Raw genomic sequence first — 19,408 nt, 5'->3', positions numbered from 1 at the left:
ACTTCCCTAAGAAGAGTAAGCGAGATTCAGGCGTTTACAATACAAGAACCTTTTATACAACTACACAAGAATAAGGTCGTCCTAAGGACTAATCCTAAATTTCTGCCAAAGGTTATTTCACCGTTCCATCTAAATCAAACAGTGGAACTTCCAGTGTTCTTCCCACAGCCAGATTCCGTAGCTGAGAGGGCACTACATACATTAGATGTCAAAAGAGCATTAATGTATTACATTGACAGAACTAAAAACATCAGAAAGACTAAACAACTATTTATTGCATTCCAAAAACCTCATGCAGGAAACCCAATATCAAAACAAGGTATAGCCAGATGGATAGTTAAATGCATCCAAATCTGCTACCTTAAAGCTAAACGACAGCTGCCCATTACACCAAGGGCACACTCAACCAGAAAGAAAGGTGCTACCATGGCCTTTCTAGGAAACATCCCAATGCAAGAAATATGTAAGGCAGCCACATGGTCTACGCCTCACACATTCACCAAGCACTACTGTGTAGACGTGTTATCTGCACAACAAGCCACAGTAGGGCAAGCCGTATTAAGAACATTGTTTCAGACTACTTCCACTCCTACAAGCTGAGCCACCGCTTTTGGGGAGATAACTGCTTACTAGTCTATGCAAAACATGCGTATCTACAGCGACAGATGCCATCGAACTGAAAATGTCACTTACCCAGTGTACATCTGTTCGTGGCATCGGTCGCTGTAGATTCGCATGTGCCCACCCGCCTCCCCGGGATCCTGTAGCAGTTCGGAAGTTACCTTCAACTATTTGTATATATATCATTTCAACCTTATATAGGTACATACTTAGTCACTCCATTGCATGGGCACTATTACTACAATACAACTCCTACCTCACCCTCTGCGGGGAAAAACAATCGAGGATAGAGTCGACGCCCATGCGCAATGGACACAAAAGGAGGAGTCACTCGGTCCCGTGACTCGAAAGACTTCTTCGAAGAAAAACAACTTGTAACACTCCGGCCCAACACCAGATGGCGAGCTATTGCAAAACATGCGAATCTACAGCGACCGATGCCACGAACAGATGTACACTGGGTAAGTGACATTTTCATTACCTTCTGTAACACTCTGTTCAATAGTATGTGTGGCTGTAGATACACATGCTGTACATATTCCTGTCATCTAGTATTTGGTCCGGAGTGTTGCAAGTTGTTTTTCTTCAAAGAAGCATTTTTCTGAGTCACGGGACCGAGTGACTCCTCCTTGGTGATACTGGGCATGGGCAGCGACTCCTTTGTTAGAATATTTTCTCTCTTCACTCCGACTTTCGACTTGCTCTGGTTCAAAATCTTTCTTTCTGTCTTCTCTTTATCAACTGTATTGTTTCTCTATCGTGTATTTCCATCTCCGCATTCGTCTCCACTCATCAGTCCGGGCAGCAACCGCGCACCCTCCACGGGGGGGGGCGACATTGCCCGCTTAGGGCCTACCTCACCACACAGCACTGAAGATTATGCTGAACTGATGGAATTGATGCAGTTTCATTTCTGTCCTTGGTGCGATGCAAAATTCCCCCACACCGATCAACTTCTGGTGTACAACTTGTGCCTCTCCCTCCACCACAGTGCAGTGCCTGTAAATCCTTTCAGTTGAAGAAGACCCTTTGAGACTGAAGAGCTTGTTGGTTGGAGATGGCTCACAAGAGTTCAGGCGACATCCAGCACATCTTTGGGGAGTAACATGCCTAGGAGCAGCCGAAACAAGAGTAGACCTTTTTGATCCGGGACTCCAACATGCAGTCGGATATTGAAAGCCACAAGGTGTCGTCTGCGCATCCTGAGAGTACTGTGGCCCCCTCCTGCCCCACCCTAAGACTATTAAAGGTTGCCGGACCGCCACTGCCACCAGGCCATGGCTGGATCTGAAAAATTGTTTCGGCTGCCCTGCCCTCTGGCTCAGTCCGAAAATAGCCAAGACCAAGACAGCGACTTTGGCCTCCGGCACCTCAGTCTGAGACACAGTTGCCCTCTCGGTCTGAACTTCAGCTCAGAGTACTTCGGCTCTGAGCCGACCAGCTTCCACCTCTGCTTTGGCACCAATGAAAGGACACAGACTGAAAACATCTGCGTCAAAAACAAGGGTGCCAACACTTTCAGAGCAGAAAGACTCCAGCCTGTCTTCAGCTAAGCCATCACCTCCTGAACCTATTTTGGAGACAAACGATGCTGGACAGTGCTGCCTCCATACCCAGGAGGGTACAGGGCACATTATTGCTTCCCCCCCTTGTTATGTTGACGAGGAAAAAGATCTTCCAAGAGGCTTTGGACACTTCGCCTTCAAAGAAAGTCACCAAGGACATGACTACCAGCACACCTCACAAGCCTTCTCCTCCTGATCCACCTCCTCCACTCCCTGCTTCTCCTCTTCCTCCCTCTCCTCCTCATTCACCTGCCTCACCTACTGCAGGAGATCCGTTGACCTGAGTTCCCCTGTATATACTAGGGAAGATGTGGGTGGGACACAGCAGGACCTAGATCCATGGGACACATGTGACCCTGATCCCGTGTTAAGTACTAACCCAGATTTGTTCCGCGCATGACCCTCCCCACCAGGGGATAGTACATCCTACCAGCAGGTAGTAACTCTGGCAGCCTCCTTCCATAATGTTGAGTTGCACAGGGACCCCATCGAGCAGGACTTTCTGTTCAGTACCTGTACATCCACACATAGGGATATCCAGTTTTGCAGCCAATCATCGGAGTATTGCCAGCTCACGGGCCTTGCTAGCTAGATATGACTGGGGTCACTGTGATGGAATGGAGAAGCTCCTCCAATTTCTCTCAGATGAGCACCGCAAAAGAGAGCAGCGGATTGTTGCAGAGGGGCAAACAATCACACACATCTCCATCCACTGTGCCCAAGATGCTGCAGACACAGAGGTATTAACACTAGTGTTTTATAAAGAGGCACGCGTGGCTTCGATACTCTGGGTTCAAACCAGAGGTCCAGCAAGCAGTGGTAAATATGCCCTTCGACAAGGAGCACGTTTTCGGCCCTCAAGTGGACTCCACCTTTGAGAAGCGGAAAAAAGATACAGACCCTGCAAAAGCCATGGGTGCTCTTCAGTCCCACTCACAAAGGGGCCCTTTTCGTCACCCCACATTCTGCAACCTCAGAGACGTCTACTTCCCAGCCCAGACAGCCATCAGCCTCGTATTCGAGGGGTTTCTTCAAGGGAACCTATAAAGGCAGAAACAACCAAGGCAGAGGTAAGGGCTCCACCAGCTGCAGCTCTATCTCCACTGCAAAGCAGTGACTACCTCTGTCTCCCCCACCCACTCCACACCTGTCGGGGGACGACTTCAACATTTTCATCCAGGATGGGTCAACATCACCACAGACCAATGGGTCCTTTCCATTATCCAACATGGTTATTGTCTGGAGCTCATTACCACTCCTCCAAACATTTCCCCTTGCACTATTCCACGAGCACCTCACACTTTTCAAACAAGAAGTTTAGTTCTCCTCAAAGGAGCCATCAAGCCTGTTCCCTTACAACAACAGGGATCAGGAGTATGCTCCATATACCTTCTCATTCCCAAAAAAGGGCTGCTCTCTCAGGCCTATTCTAGACGTCCGACCATTAACCACTATATTCCCTCAGAACACTTTCATATGGTTACTCTTCAAGACATTATTTGGCTTCTACAACAAGGCGCCTTTGACAGCCCTGGATTTAAAGGACACCTACTTCCATATCCCCATCCACCCTGCACGCCGGAAATACCTAAGATTTGTGGTTGCAGGCAAACATTACCAGTTCAAAGTCCTGCCTTTCAGAGTCACAACTGCTCCCTGAGTCTTCATAAAGTGCTTAGTAGTAGTCGTCACACATCTCAGAAGACAAAACATACATGTTTTCCCTTACCTAGACAACTGGCTCATCAAAGCTAGCACACTACCACAGTGCCAATGTCTCACTCCGATGACAGTGGACCTGCTTCACACACTGGGATTCACAGTCAACTTTGTCAAATCCCATCTACGACCTCTTCAGATACAGCCTTGTTTAGGAGCTCTTCTCGGTGCAGAGTTGGGGTTAGTATACCCCCACTTGGCCCACGTTCAGAGTTTTCAGTCTCTGCTCCCCCTGTTTCAGGAAAATCGTACATTGAGTCAGGACTATTATGCGCTTGTTAGGGGTGATGGCATCCTGCATTGCCATTGTTCCCCATGACTCCACATGCATCCCCTGAAGACGTTGGTCTAGTCAGTGGTCTCAGTCACAGGGTCACCTGGATATAATCACCGCTCTCTGTAATGGTGGAACACCACCAATCTGTTGCAGGCATTACTGGCGGGTTGGGGTGCTCACCTTTAAGACCTCACAGTACAGGGCCTCTGGGATCTGACACCAATCCCTGCATATCAGTTACCTTGAGCTTCAGGCAGTGTTTCTAGCTTTGAAAGCATTTATTCACCTGTCTCACAAGGCTGAACTAGTCCGCACGGACAACCTGCCAGCCATGAATTACCTACAGAAGTAAGGGGGGGGGGACACACAGTTGTCACAGCTCTCTGACTGTATGGAAGTGGGCTCTCCATCACCACATTCACCTGGTGGCAGAGTATCTCCCAGGAACGGACATAGACTTTGCAGACCTGCTCAGCAGGATGCAGCAATAAGTCAACTAATGGGAACTCCACCTGCAAGTCCTTCAAAAGTACTTCCTAAAGTGGCAGACTCCTCAGATAGACCTTTTTGCTACAGCATAAAATGCAAAATGCCCAAGCTTCGCCTCCAGATACTCACACCCTCTATCCAATGGCAGCACTCTATGGATGAACTGGTCAGGGATATTTGCTTATGTTTTTTTCACCTCTCCCTCTCATTCCATTTCTGGTTCAGAGATTCAGGCAGACATCCCTTACCATGGTCCTTGTAGCTCCCACTTGGGCACATCAGCCATAGTTCACCATACTTCTGGACCTCTCAGTAGTTCCCCGCAAGAAGCTCACCAACAGGCCAGATCATCCCGCTCAAAATCAAGGACAGATCAGACCCCCAGACCCCAAGTCACTCAACTCAGCGATATGGCTCCTGAAGTCCTAGGATTGCCTGCAGAACGTATGGACATTTTCAAGAAAGTTCATAGACCCAAAGCTAGAGCGTGTTACAATGCAAACGTTTTGTATGCTACTGCCAGCCCAAACGTATTAATCCCATTAACACTGCTGTCCAAGACATTGTTTATTTGCTCCATTTACAGAAAGCAAATTTAGCTTACACTTCCATCTGTTTACATCTTGCAGCTATAGCTGTATATCTACAGAACAGACAACATACTTCCTTGTTCAGAATCCTAGTCATCAAAGCTTTCATGGAAGGCCTTAAAAGGGATACTCCACACTGTCTTGCTCCATCCTGGAACCTCAATATTGTGATTACCAGGCTCCTTTGGAACTACTTCATTCATCTGCTCTTCAGTATCCTTCTTGGAACGTGGTGTTTTTAGTTGCCGTCACTTCACTCAGATGTGTTAATGAGCTCCCTGCCCTAATCTTGGAAGAACCTTTCTTCCAGATCCATAGAAACAAGGTGGTCCTTCGCACAAACCTAAAGTTCCTTCATAAAGTGGTTTACTGATTCCATAATCAACCAATCCATTTAGCTACCAGTCTTCTTTCCGCAACCTGACTCCGTTGTGGAGTAAGCTTTACACACTCTAGTTGTTAAACAAGCACTTATGTTTTTACATTGACAGAATCAAAGACTTTAGGAAAACCAAACAGCTCCTTGTAGCTTTTTCACTACCTCACAAAGGCAGTCCAATATCCAAAAACAGCATATCCAGATGGATAGAAAAGTGTATACAAACATGCTATGTTAGAGCAAAGAAACTGTTACCTGTTACTCCTAGAGCACATTCTACTAGGAAAAAAGGAGCCACTATGGTGTTCCTCTGAAACATACCTATAGCTGACATTTGTAAGGCAACTACGAGGTCTACACCACATACATTTACAAAGCATTACTGTGTGGATATCCTAGCACGTCAGCAAGCCAGTGTAGGTCAAGCTGTGTTACGAACACTTTTCCAGTCAACTGCAACTCCCACAGGCTAGCCACCGCTTTTATGGAGGGACTGATTTGCAGTATGTGAAGAGCCTGTGTATCTACAGCCACAGCTATTGAACTGAAAATGTTACTTACCCAGTAAGCATTTGTTTGTGACGTGCAGTGCTGTAGATTCACATGCACCCTCCCTCCGCCCGGATGCCTGTGGCCGATCCAGTTACTTTATATTTGTATATACTTGTACATATGTAGTCACATTTGCATGGACATCTTTCTTTATACTTCCTCTACACTCCTTTTTATTCTATTTTTCAACACCTGCCTACGGGAAAATAATCTTAACAAAGGAGTCGATGCCCATGCGCCGTATCACCAACGAGTCACTCGGTCTCTAACTTGGAAAAATGCTTCTTCGAAGAAAAATAACTTGCAGGTCTCCGGACCCAACACTGGATGGCAGGAGTATGCAGAGCATGTGAATCTACAGCACTACATGTCACGAACAGATGCTTACTGGGTAAGTAACATTTTCCTTCTGATAGATTCTGCACCGATCCTCCCCTTTCTGTAATTGGACTCTATCCATTAATAAGATGCCAAGTCAAGGAATCTGCACACAGACATCAGCGCGCAGGTGTCGCCTATATAGGTCAACTACACGTCACGGAGTGGAATGGTGTCAGTGCAGAGCCGCACGGCATCACCTTCTGGCGCGCAGCAGTACTATGGAAAAATCTCTCGATCCAGTCTGACTGGAGAATATTCAAAGGGTGAGGAATCTGCAGATAGTCTCTACCAGAAAGAGTGTTATGACGAGAAGCAACTTGTTCAATAATATTACTTAAAAGAAATAGCAGAGGTGAATTTGGATTAGTGAGAGCTCAGGCTCCAGTTTGAATTGTTTTCAGTAACAGGTAAGACCCGCTCAGTACTTTACCTTTCAAATATAATAGAGTCTGTAGAATTTGTAACCTATTTGTGATAAGTCTTCCCGAAGGTTGGTGGGTGTTGGAAGATGAGTGAGGCTTCACTTTGTAATGGGTGATGATTAGTTCATCCAGCGTGGCAAAGAACACAATCTTCGGATTGTGGAAGGAGTAAACGTATCGCCAGTCAGCTACATATATTTGAAGAGGTTTTGGTGTACATGATGTATGATCATTTTCTCAAATATTTTGGAAAGATGACTTATGTCAGGTTAGGATTTCGTATGGGAGACATTATGGGAAGCTTTTGGGAACTGAAATTATGAAATAGGACGTTGCTAAGAAATATAAATATATGCATTCTTGGGCTATTGGTGGTGTTCTCGTGGAACGGTTTATCAGGCAGTGGTGCAGATGGTTTCCAGAAATTGCATTTTGGAAGTTTGGTCAGTGTGTTGGGTAAAAGAGGTGGTGAGTTGATGATGGAAATGGGTTAACAGTTGCTGCGAGGAATTTCATGCAAATGCCTGGTTGTCTTTTTTAAAATAGATACTTGCATAATACTCCTAGTTCGCGGGCAGTTTCTTTGGTTACAAAAGGAGTAGTGTTCTTCAGAGAACAGGTCATGCGAGAGGTTAGTGAGGGCTGGGAGCTATTGTAGAAATACCATTTGGTTGCAGAGTTTAAAACATGTGAGTGTTGTGTTGTGTGTGTTTTCAGGCAAGGTTGAGTTTGCTAGAGGACCCGGTAGAAGTAGAACAAAGTTAGGCTTCCCATGAGCTATTGGATTTTCTTTAAATCCTTCCCTGTTAACCAGAACTGGGATGTGGGATCTTACATTGTGCATGTGCTCTGGGTACTCCATAGGAAGGGAGTTGCAATCTTTCTTTGTATTATTATTTGGCGTAGTACGAGTCTGCATGCTTCAAATCAGTTCTTAAGCCTAATGCGGCCCACTCCCTTTGACCGTGGAAAGTTTCCAGTGTTGCTGCTGGACCTCTGAGCCACAGGCTACACTGGTTCTAAGTGTTTCACTCTGGTTGCAGCAGGGACTCCAGCCTCTTCTCTTCTGTTCTTCTACAAATGAAATATAGAGATTAAGATACTTGTACCTTTATTCCCCTTAAATATCATCAAAATAATCAGGGGGACTGATTACTAAAATGTATATCTGGTGGGGCGGTTGAGATGAACATAGTGTTTGCAAGGGCTGGCCATGTTGGCTTTGAGCATTCGCGTTGTCAGTTCACGAACATGCTTCATTCATAGAATCACAGCCCATTTGATTTCATGTCACATTTCAGATGTTAAGGAAACGCCCGAACGGTTCTTTACGCCGATCGGACAGCCAGCAAGCTGTGAAATCGCCACCTCTTCTGGTAAGGAACGGCCCTTCTCCTGATCTCTTACCCCTTTAACATGTAGGTGGTGATTTACCACTGGTCTCCCTTCTTTTCCAGGACTCTCCAGATGGTACTAGAGAACCCATTGTCAAACTGTCGGTAAGTCTCACTCTAGCAGTACCACCTTCTCCCCTTAATTGTACTCCCCTAACTTGTTTGTAACGTTACCTTTCCCTTAAGATCCTCTAACTTTCTTCTGACCTTTTATTTCTGTTTCAGCAGTTGCCCTACTTGTTTCTCTCAGATATCACCTAAGTTTATTATATTCTTCTATGCTCCCTTCTCTTTCATTTAATTGCACTTAAGCAGGCAGCATTCCGGTCTTCTGTGCCATGATCCGCTCAGCTTTTCACTCATCACCTTGCATTGAGATGTGCAGACTTCTAAAGCTAATATTGCCACAACTATGGTTTGCCACCCCCTTTCCTTTTTCAAACAGCCATGTCCTGCTGGTCTCTTCCCTGTGATATGAAAGCTCCTCCACCCTCCCTGCTGGGTTGTGAGCAGCGGGTCACTGCCCCGGTGTGGAGGACAGACCCGCCGGATAAGGAACACGGCCAACAAAGCACGGACCTGCTCTTGCAAAGGCAGTCAGAGTCACATTATTATCATTATCCCTTTGAACTCCTTTATTTCCAAGAAAACATCTTTTAGAAATAAAGTATTACACAATCAAAAGAAGTAAAATCTTCATAAGTAAAATCTGTTTACAAATAATTAAGATAAATTTAATTTTTGCAATAGTTAAAGGCAATGCAGCCTGAGTATGAAGAAGAAAGGGGTCAGGCCTGTGCAGAACCTTAGACTGCAGAGTTGGTTACATGAAGCCAGAGATGCAGGTGGCCCAATGGCCATTGGGTTCTTGGACTTCCAAAAAACATTCAACTCTATAGATTAGAAACATATGATCTTGACGTTGAAGAGGTGTTTACTTGGACAAACTTCTATAAATGGATAACTTTGTTTTATTGCACGCCAGGGGCAGATGTGAGGTTAACTGGGCTGCACTCACAACCATTTGAGCTAGAGCGGGGTACCTGGCAGGCCTCGCTGTATTCCTCCTGCTTTTTGCCCTCGGTATAGGATCCTTAGTCTGTTGGGTTAGGTCACGAGTGGGTGTAGCAGGATTTCCAGAAATCGTGGGTGAACCTGAAAAGATCTCCTAACACAGATGACATTTTGCTATATCTCACAGATCCCACAGTGTCAATCCCGGCTGCCGTGACTGTGTTTCAGTGCTTTGGGAAATTTTCAGGGTATCCAGTTATTGGGAATACATCTGCCTTGCTTGAGATAGGTGGATGGGAGGGACGTAGGCAAATCCAAAGATGGATTCAGATACAGTGGCATTCAACTCACCATGAATAAGCTTTAAAAAAAATTAGGATAATTTTGAAGTGGTCACATGTGACTTTCAGGTAGACTTGGAGAGGTGGTGGAAGCTGCCATTATTATTAATGGGCCAGGCCCTAATTTGTAAAATGATCACTTTTTCTAAACTGTTATGTCTGGCAGAATACCCCTTAAGAGATCCAGACTTTTACTTCCGCAGAATCAGTAAGCGGAAGCCCAAGCTCCAGTGGGGTGGGAGCACTCCCCGAATCGCTTTGCCGATGCTGTGTAGGTCAGCCTTTAATGGTGGCATTGCACTCCCGAATATAAGGGTGTAATACTAGGCTTCCCAAATATCAGGCGGTTGATAAATGGAGTGGAGTTTCACCCCTAAGAATGCCCTGGCGCTCTGATTGAAGAGAGTCCGAATAGTGGCTGAGATGTATTCCCAGTACTGGAATTGGAAGGTAACCAAGAATAGACTATTAGAACCCGCCAAAGCGGCCTGCTGCAGCTGGAATAAGGCCACTCGATATTTAAGCTGGCACGGGACAAGAACAAAAGCCGCCATTGTGCAAGGACCCATGTCGAGAGGTTGGAAAATTAAAAGTTTTAAATGTTAATCCAGCCATAATTCCTGTATAGAATATATTACAATAAAAGTAGACTCTTTAAGGTGGGCAGAGTGCAAACGCCTACTTGTATCAGAACTAGGGGCAATACTGTACATTGATAACCCCTGCCCTGAGCTTTAAAGTGTTATGTACATTGGATTTTATACTATCAAAATGAGACCCAGCTAAACCGGGGAGTCTCTAACAACCTCCAACTAAGCAAATATGGCACACAGGCATGAATATATGCATGGAGGCTGAAAGGGTGGTGTGTGAAGGGAGAACGATGCCTATGGAAACCCGCACGGATATGGGGAGTGTGGGAAAACTTACTGTGGCCTTGACTTGGAAATGCAGTAGCCCAGCCCTCATGCAGCTAGATGAACGTTTAGATGAAAGGGACGGCTTACAGGGAGAGCGGGAGGAGAGATGGGCTAACACTGCTTTACCAGTGGATGGCTAGATAGTCCATAAACCTGAACTGTGTTGGGTTCATGGTGTGTCATAGAGTGAATATAAATGCCTGCGAGCTGCTAAAAGGAACAAATATAGTTTTAAAAGAGATTCAGAAGTGGACTGTTTCAAAGCTCTGCTATTCTCTTGCCAAGAAGGAGCCCCCTGAGGACATCCGTGTTCATTGCACAAGGAGGAAGGCTGCTCCTTTGGCACTGTCAAGAAGTGTTCCTGTCCTGGATATCTGGTTCCTGTGACATGGGCTCCGGTCCACGTCGCCCCCTCGCTATATTTACTGGACTTCTAAATCTTTAGGGATAGCGTTATTGCCAGATCCGTGTTGCAGATCTTATTGGTTTGACGGTCTCTTCTTGGGGTATGGATTGAAGAGGAGAGGAATCAACAGGTAGGATTATCTATCAGGACACACTAATGACATTCAGTAATGATCCTGGTGTGTTCTCACCAGTTCTTCCCGACCCCCCATTTGGAGGAGGGGTCATGTGTATTTCACTAAGGTCCAGAATTACTTCGGTATCTTGCAACTTCTTTCAGACTCAAGGAACTGAGCTCAGTGTATCGGGGTGGCATCTTTTGCTCCTCCACGTCCTCTTCTGGAGCCGGGTCCATTAGCCAGGATGGAACCAGTCAGCACAGAAGAACAATTTCAAGCTTCAGAATCCAATCTGGAGCCCTGGTAGGTTAAAGAGGGAGAATCTGCAGGTAGGAGGAATATACACCAGGAAGGTTGTTACTGAACGTAAGTAACTTGTTCGTCCTGGACCGGGAGACAGCATCAAAGGGAAATGCCACTTAGGCAGAAGAAAGTAATTCTGATCAGACTCTGGACGCAGATCTAACTCTAATGGGGTAATGATTTGTTTCCTTCTATGTTGTCGTTCTCCTATGCACCGCCGCCTGCATATTAAATTGGACTGATCCAACCAAGCATGGGGTTGCAGTAGTACAGGTTTTTATAAATGGAACACTAGTGTATGACGAGGCGTGAATCTGACTTTGTAATTGTATAATATTGTAACCTTAAAAAGAAAATAGCATCCCTTGTAAATGTATTAATATGCTGTCAGTAAGAGTTGATGCCACCCCCAGTCCTGAAAAAGTATCCAAACACCACAGCAAGCGTCATTTCCACCTTGTGTTGAACGCTATTGGTTCACTTAACATGCAAACACCAGATCTCTTGCTTCAAAGGGGACTCGCAGGTCCACGTAGTACAGGTTTGAATCTGTGCCAAAATATCCAAATGACTGACATCTGTGAAGAGAGGTCTCTTATTGCCCAATCAGTGGAAACAACAGTAGCATGAGAGGGAGCTGTGTTTGTAATGATCACTGACTCATCCATTTCCTAACTTGTCAGGTCATTGTCATCGCTGGCAAGCAACAAATATCCAAGTTTATTTTTTGTTTTGTCCCTTTTGTCAACATCGCCGTTCAACTTGATGCCTCTTCTTTCTTTAAATGGGGAGACGCCCCTGCGACCCTTTCCGCTCTCCTGTATTCTTAACACCCTCCATGAACCCAGCCTTGAGCCTCTCACCGGGCTTGTGCAGCATTGGGCATTGCTGGCTTTTTCCCCCGATTAATGGGAACTGTACTCCATCGCACAACCAAGAATATCCCTGATCGCCTCATCCGCCGCATCCCAGTACTTGCTTAATACGGGACAGGTTAAGAACGTATCACCTGCTGACGGACCTTCACAGTTAGTACTGAACTCCAGTACTTACACCTTGGAATGTCTCCCCAGGCAGGAAGTGCAGATCCGTAGAAGTCAAAGCTCCTTGTAGTGCTACTTGCGGCTTGTTGGGTGGTAATAAGACGTGCTGCAAAGCGGGTGGAGTACAAATCCCCACGTGCGAAAAGGAATGGTATGTGAGTGAATGCCCTCTGCCCATTTCTCACCATACGTGCAGCTGTGCCCGCTGCATCAGATGCTTAATATCCTTGGTATGTTTGTAAGTGGAGAGTTGTTAGATGTGACAAGACACCTCTCTGGCAGCAGTCCTAGCCTCGAACATATTGTAAATTCTTAAATTTGCCTCCGTGCCAGAAAGATCATCTCTTGGGAGTTGTACAGCCCTTCACTAGAAGTATAGAATTGACAAAACAAGGCCTTTGATTCAGTTTGACTGTAAACAGCTTCTTCCATGTATGAGTAGCCCCTGTAGTGTTTTTTGTAAAATAAAGTATTGGGAAATGAAATGAAGTACACCAGTGATTTTTAGAAATGATGTACATACTTTTAAATCGCCACTTTCTAGAAAGGTTCGGGAAAGCCCTTTTCAGCATGAAAATTTGGCTTTAATGTCACTTACAATTTGTAAAGAAAGTGCTACCAACTCGTCTAACATAGTAGTGGTGATCCCAGATGTAGAGAAAGCTGAAACTGAAGCAAAGGGGCTCAGACTTGTCGGGCATCCCTTTGGAGCCTGTAAAACGACCAAAGAAACCATGTATTCATTACTGGGGGCCCTGGTCACACTTGGCAGGACCGGAGATATGAATAAGATGGTCTGCTGATAACGCCATCTTTCGGCACCAGTAATTACAGTGGAGCTTTATCGGTTGGGCAGAAGCGTCCATGTAAGGATCAGACTGTGTGCGGAAGAGCATACCCATGCCTGGTGTCTGCATGGACGACCCATCAGTGAGAGCCCAGCTCAGCTTCAGCTGAGGGGAGATATAACGATATTTTGCCTACCCAAAGGTAACTCCTTGCCCAAAGTTCCTAACACCTGCCAACACAGCACCATTAGACGATTTGGACAACGGTCAATCAAATTGTCAACTTTTTATTTGACCTGTTTATTGACAACACAGTAAAAGACAGGTACACTTCACATTGATGAACAGACCGTACAGTGGCGTCAATAAGCTTCAAATCTTGCAGCAAACCTGACCAGGACCGCCCACCTCCCACTCTGCACCAACTCAGTCAACATTTGTGGAGTGGTCCTTCCTGTCCCCCAATCGACTAAAAGGAACAAAGTCACTACAGATATTGCCCCATAGGTGCTCCATGGCCCCCAGATTTTCAACCATTTCCGGAGAAAGCCCCGTCCTTCACAAACCACCCTCTCAGCCAACATACAAAAATTGCCAGCTTTTTTTTAACAGTGTTGCATATATATATTTAGTATAGAAATGGGGTAGTAATGTTTCTGTTTTTACTGGACAGCAGCAGATACAGGTGCCTCTGCCCAGCTTGCTGGAATGTGGCCTTCCTGCAACACATGGTGGAATAATAAGAAGTGGGAGCACTGTAATGATGTAAGATAATGTCCAATAATGTTCTGCAGGTGCACCGTCGGGTCCAGCTGCTTTATCCTTTTTAGCCATTCGAATGCAAGCTCCTAGTTTGTGTTTGTAACGTTAGCTTGCTCGGAGTTTGTTTTAGGTAACGCAGACAGGGGTGCCAAGCGCCAATATCTGCTTTTTCTGCAAACGCCTCTTTCGGGCACATTTGTTTGATAAATTCGAAAAACATTATTTGCCTGATTGTAGCCAAGAACCTAATGACGTTAGTCCAATCTGGAACCAGATTTGTTCAGCTAAATTCCAGTTTCGGCCGCTTTTAGCCGCTCTGAGGAAGCGCGCCTGCTTGTCATTTCTACGCGTGGCGCTATCTGCAGCTCTCAGCAGTAAAGGGTGCGCTCCGTCTGAACACCACCGCAGTATCTCTGCCACCTCAAGAAAGCCTGAGAATCCACCTCGTACAGTAAGAGAGCAGGGCTCTGTCATGCCATCCAGTCCAGATTGCAGGCTGCCCCATAACTATCCAAGGTTGCCTTTGCTTTCGTTTACTTTATAGAGAGTTTGCTGGGCTTGTCTTTTTTGGTCATGACTCTCCCTGGCCTCTCTTTTCTTGCCAGATCCTTTGACCCCCAAAGTCTCAAAGCTGATGAATACAGCCACACACACACTTCTTTTGAGCACTTACTGCTAAAGTATTTTTCCTCGCATCTGTCTATCCCTTCAGTTTGTTTTTTGTTTGTGTGTATTTTTTTGTTTCTCCGTGGTGCCGCCATACTCCACGGGCCAGTGCACCGCTTTTGGCCTACTTCCCTTCCTCACATGTTCATGCCTGCTTTCTTCTCTTACCCTCTTAGTGGCCTTCATGTGATTGTGTGTCTTTCTATGTTCATGGTTTCCTGCTCCATTCTCTCGCCCGCTGACTTAAACCTCTCCCTCCTGTTTACTAGGCCAGCTTTGTATCCACCAAGTCAACATTATGACCAAAGCACTGTATACTGGTGTTCTTTAGTAGTAAATTTACTTTTTCTACTAATTCACCATAATCGGCTATCACCAGATTGTCTTACAAACATAATGCGCAATTAATAAATTGTAGCCTTGCGGTGCCTTTGACTTACTGTAACTATTTTAATTTTCAACATCTCTAATTTTGCTACGAAGTTCAAATAAGTCCACTTATTTACTAGGGAGGAGATCATTTATTGCAGTGAACAGTGCAGGATTTGGTACTTCGTGTAATATCATGAATTGATTCATTCTCATCAGCGATAGCTTAATAATGGCCTTAATACTAGAGCTCATCGCTGTCGCTGATTTCACATGGTTGGTTACAAAACAAAAAGTCATCATAAAATCATATTATATTTAAGATGGAGGGATAGGTGTTTGGTTGCCTGGACTTGGCATAAAATGTTTAATACCTTAAACTTTTTGTTTTTCCTTCTTTTTCGCTGGCTTCTGTGCAGAGTAAGCTATCCTCAGTCAGTCTCCGTGGAATCAGTAACTCCAGCTCATCCGGTGACCTGGCAAATGACTTCCATGGAAACTTTGCTTTTGAAGGTATCGGCGATGACGACCTTTAGTCAGCGAAATACTTCTAATGGCAGAAGAAACACAGCTTTGGCTGAAGGGGTTTGGGTAAATGTCATTCCCACCTGGCTCTTGGAAGACTGGGGATGTGTATACCCTGCCATGGAAGTCTGTCTGATCTCCCGAAGAGAAGAGGCTTGGGCTGGCCTGAGGGACATTCTTGCCCGTGCCTACCGAAGAGTGCTGATGGGGGTGCCAATATATGTATACTCTGAACCCCCCCCCCCCAAGTAGGATACTCACCTGTACTTGATAACTGCTCTTGGGAACAGAAATGTAGAAACCTAGTTTTTACAAAAATGTTTGTTTCATTCCATCCATTTCCCTTTAGTTTTGGCTCACAGTTCTCTCTGAGATCTTAACAAGTCTGGGATCTAGTTGTACCTTTTCACCACCAATTTCTGCATATTCTTTCTAAATTTGGCTACACCAGTTCGTGTGGTGCCCCCTTCCCCACCCCTTAAAATTATGGAAACCCATTTGAGCCATGATATGAATGTAATTGCAACACAAGTTATCTTTCCTAGGCAATGGGGAGTTAGAAGAAAATTAATTCCCCAGATAGTATTTTGTCACACTTCCCTTTGGATAAGTTAATCGTTAAAGCCCGAGAAATTATCTCAAGGTCATAAGCAGACTTATTCAAGGTGGTGGTGAACTCCAGCTGGATACCAGCAGCTTCTACCCAGGAATACACGGTCTTCCCGCTCCTAGCACCTTCATGGAACTCTGCACTTCATCTCACCAGCGAAACCCTCCTGACTGACACCAGCCACCTGCTTTTACTGTGCTCAGGCCCGACCGAAGCCCAACGCTCTCGAGAAGCTTATCTCGGTCATGACTCAAAGCGCTTCACCAGAAAACGAGCAACAGCGAGCTGTGCTGTTTGGCTGAAGTAGACTCGCTACATTGTATGAATGTTTGAGTGTGCAATGAATTTTAGAAAATTAACTTCTATAACTAAGAATTCCCTTTACTTTTTGCAGCACAGATGATTGTGCTTGGCTAAAGTGGAGTCCGATTGTCTTTTTTTTTTTTGTCTGGTTTAGCAGTCTCACTGAGCATGGGAAGTATCCCCGGGGCAAACATTTTGGGTTGATTCATTGCAAGATTTTGAAATGTGTGTATGAGGGGATAACTTCCAATTTGCTCGATGCTAGTTCTTTGACAGTTTCTGCCTTCTGGCCAGTCTTGAAACAGAGCTTGCACTTATAACCAATCAATTTGCACAGAATTGCTAGGAGAGTTAATAGTGACACTCTCCCTGGAATGTCAGCTAGTTTGGGCTTGGTAGCTCTCAGAAGTATACAAATCTGAACTACCATGTCTTCATAAATGCCAAATTAGTGTGTTAGATTTTTTTGCACAAAGAACAATTTAAGAAAAACAAGTTTTATATCTGCAATCTTAGGAAGAGACAGTATTCTGATATACAGTACCTGTAATCTTTCATTATAAAATGGAAATCTCTAGCATAATGTTCATAAGCTTGTAATATTAACCCTGTAGTTACTCTGCTATGTTTACAAATCGAGGAGCATTATTACATATTAAGAAATGTTTACAAAGTGTAAAAATAATTAAAGTGATCCTGATTGGTTAGTGTTTGTGTGGACTCTTATTTACTGGAGAGCTTAAGCTAATAATAAAATGTCTGCTGGACCAGGAGCACGCGCTGCCTGTTGGCCTTACCGGGCCTTTCATTTAGTTTAGTCTCTGAGGTGGCTTTCGATTTGTCCCTGCACACCCAGTACATCTCCTGCCGCCCTCCCACCGTGCCAAACACGCCACCACAATTGGAAAAAAGCTAGGACACATGTCGTTCGAAACGGTTTATGGAGAATTTTAAATATAGCGCCCTTTCAGATTGAATAGCATAAACTGGTATCCAAGCAAGGTTCACGCGCTGATGTGTAGGTTCCCAGCACCCCAACACTTTTTACCAAAACATAAACCCGCCCTGTCCCGTCAGCTCACAACCTGATGGACAGGTTGAGTGAAGCCAGGTCCATTCCATCTGACAGCGCCTATCTGAAGGACCACCGTGACACTGTTGCCAAAGTTTACTGCTGGAGACCAAAAGAATGTTTCTGCCACCAACCTGCACCTGTCCAAAAGCATATTGCCAGACTTGGAAGAGTTCTGTGGGGACTAGCTAAATGTACACTTTGTTAGCCTTTTTTTGCCACCATTGAATTCAGATTCTCCCATGGCTCATACCCACTGGCGATTACAACTGGAACTTTTCAAGTAATGGCTAGTTTTGACTATGGAAATTCACCCTATGTTGCTCCTCCAAAGCCTGCTCGAGCCTTCTAAAAACTCAGCTGCCTTGTGCTTTGAAATTCACGTTTTGCCCAACCACCATTCTTTTGTGGTCACTTTACTGGCAGCTGAATTCTTAACTGCATCAAAAACTAAAATACTGTGATCTGGTAAAGTTAAAGAAAAAGTCATCTGACTTTTAACTGGGTGTCAAACATTACATTGAGACGGCGGGTGGGCTATTATGTTTTCATTCCCTGAAAATAATAATGGCAACTGTACCCCACATTTCAACAGAAGAATTAAAGCAAATTTAAAGAAAATGTTTGTTTTAAACTTGCGCCTACCCATTTTCATCTCAAAAGTGGACAAGTGTTGCATTTACGAGGGGGCGTTCATTAGGAATACCCATGTTGATGGGATCAGTATGGCATTGAATGCCAGGATACCCTCCTGAGTGAGTTGGGCACTACACAGATACACATAACACAACAATGCACTAATAAGGTGGAAGCTAGATAGTATAATTATTTGAGACGTTGTATACTCCGAGCTGTGCACCTGAATATTTTCGTTTAGAGACTGACACTGGCTGAGGATATAAAATACAATTGCAAGAATCTAAAGGCCAGTTTATAATGAAACACATAATTTGAGTTCTCACAGCTCATATAGGAAATTGGCAGACCTGAACTCTTTGGTATGCTCCACATCTGTCGGGATAGGTCCTGTTAAGAGTTCAGAAGGAACCATGAGCTAGGATGGGGGAATGAGTAATTGCTCACGTGTAAGTGGGGAGCAAGTAATGATAGAAGCCTTGTTTTCTAGGATTTTGTCCAGGGTGCTCTAGTTTAAGAAGCAGGTGTTGCACTAATCTTTTTAATGACTACAGGATGCCTGTTAGAGATAAAGCATTGTTGCTTTTATTGATTGCCCAGCATGATAGTGTTAACTATACAAACAATTTACATTTATTTGAATTAGAATACAGTTTAGCTACAGGCAGTAAGTTATAGGAACTCATTAGAAATTAAGGAACCGTGCCCGCCTAATGAATATCTAGAACGTTTGGATTAGGCAAGAGTTGTTCAGGATCCAACTGTTCAAGATCGCAATATTAACAAAGAATGGTCTGTATTCTCTCACTGTTAACCCATTTTGTAGGTCTGACTTTGACAGTGAAGCCATCACCAAACTTAATAATCTGCCTAAAAAAAGCATCCACTAGAGACTTCTATCTGCAGATTCCTTACCTTAGAATTTTCCCAGGCATCAGACTGGATCAGGAAGATTTTTTGTGCGCAGTATCCCTGAGTTGCCGGTAGGTGACGTAATTCGGCTCCATGTGCGTCATCCGTGCCAGAAGGGGCGTCCGCATCACCTATATAGGCACCACCCAGGCCTGCTGACGTCAGTTCTTTTCATTCTCCGCCAGCCAATGCAGATCTAGGAAGAGCTACTCATTCAGTCACTTTTTGACT

At 44.8% G+C, this 19,408-nt stretch overlaps 1 protein-coding gene across 1 annotated transcript in view; it reads left to right on the top strand.

Moving 5' to 3' along the window:
- Nucleotides 1-17,264, top strand: part of SNX17 (sorting nexin 17) — a 208,465-nt gene extending 191,201 nt beyond the window's left edge. Inside the window, exons 13-15 of the mRNA XM_069233580.1 lie at nucleotides 8,297-8,371; nucleotides 8,453-8,494; nucleotides 15,539-17,264. Coding sequence (XP_069089681.1) covers nucleotides 8,297-8,371; nucleotides 8,453-8,494; nucleotides 15,539-15,655 — 234 coding nt within the window. The 3' untranslated portion in view covers nucleotides 15,656-17,264. The remainder of the gene's footprint in view (nucleotides 1-8,296; nucleotides 8,372-8,452; nucleotides 8,495-15,538) is intronic.
- The last annotated feature ends 2,144 nt before the right edge of the window (nucleotides 17,265-19,408 follow it).

The sequence above is a fragment of the Pleurodeles waltl genome, chromosome 5 (genome assembly GCF_031143425.1).
Source record: "Pleurodeles waltl isolate 20211129_DDA chromosome 5, aPleWal1.hap1.20221129, whole genome shotgun sequence".
In the NCBI taxonomy this organism is placed as follows: Eukaryota; Metazoa; Chordata; class Amphibia; order Caudata; family Salamandridae; genus Pleurodeles; species Pleurodeles waltl.
Note: the sequence above shows the minus strand (reverse complement) of the source record. Positions and strands in the feature narration are given on the sequence as shown.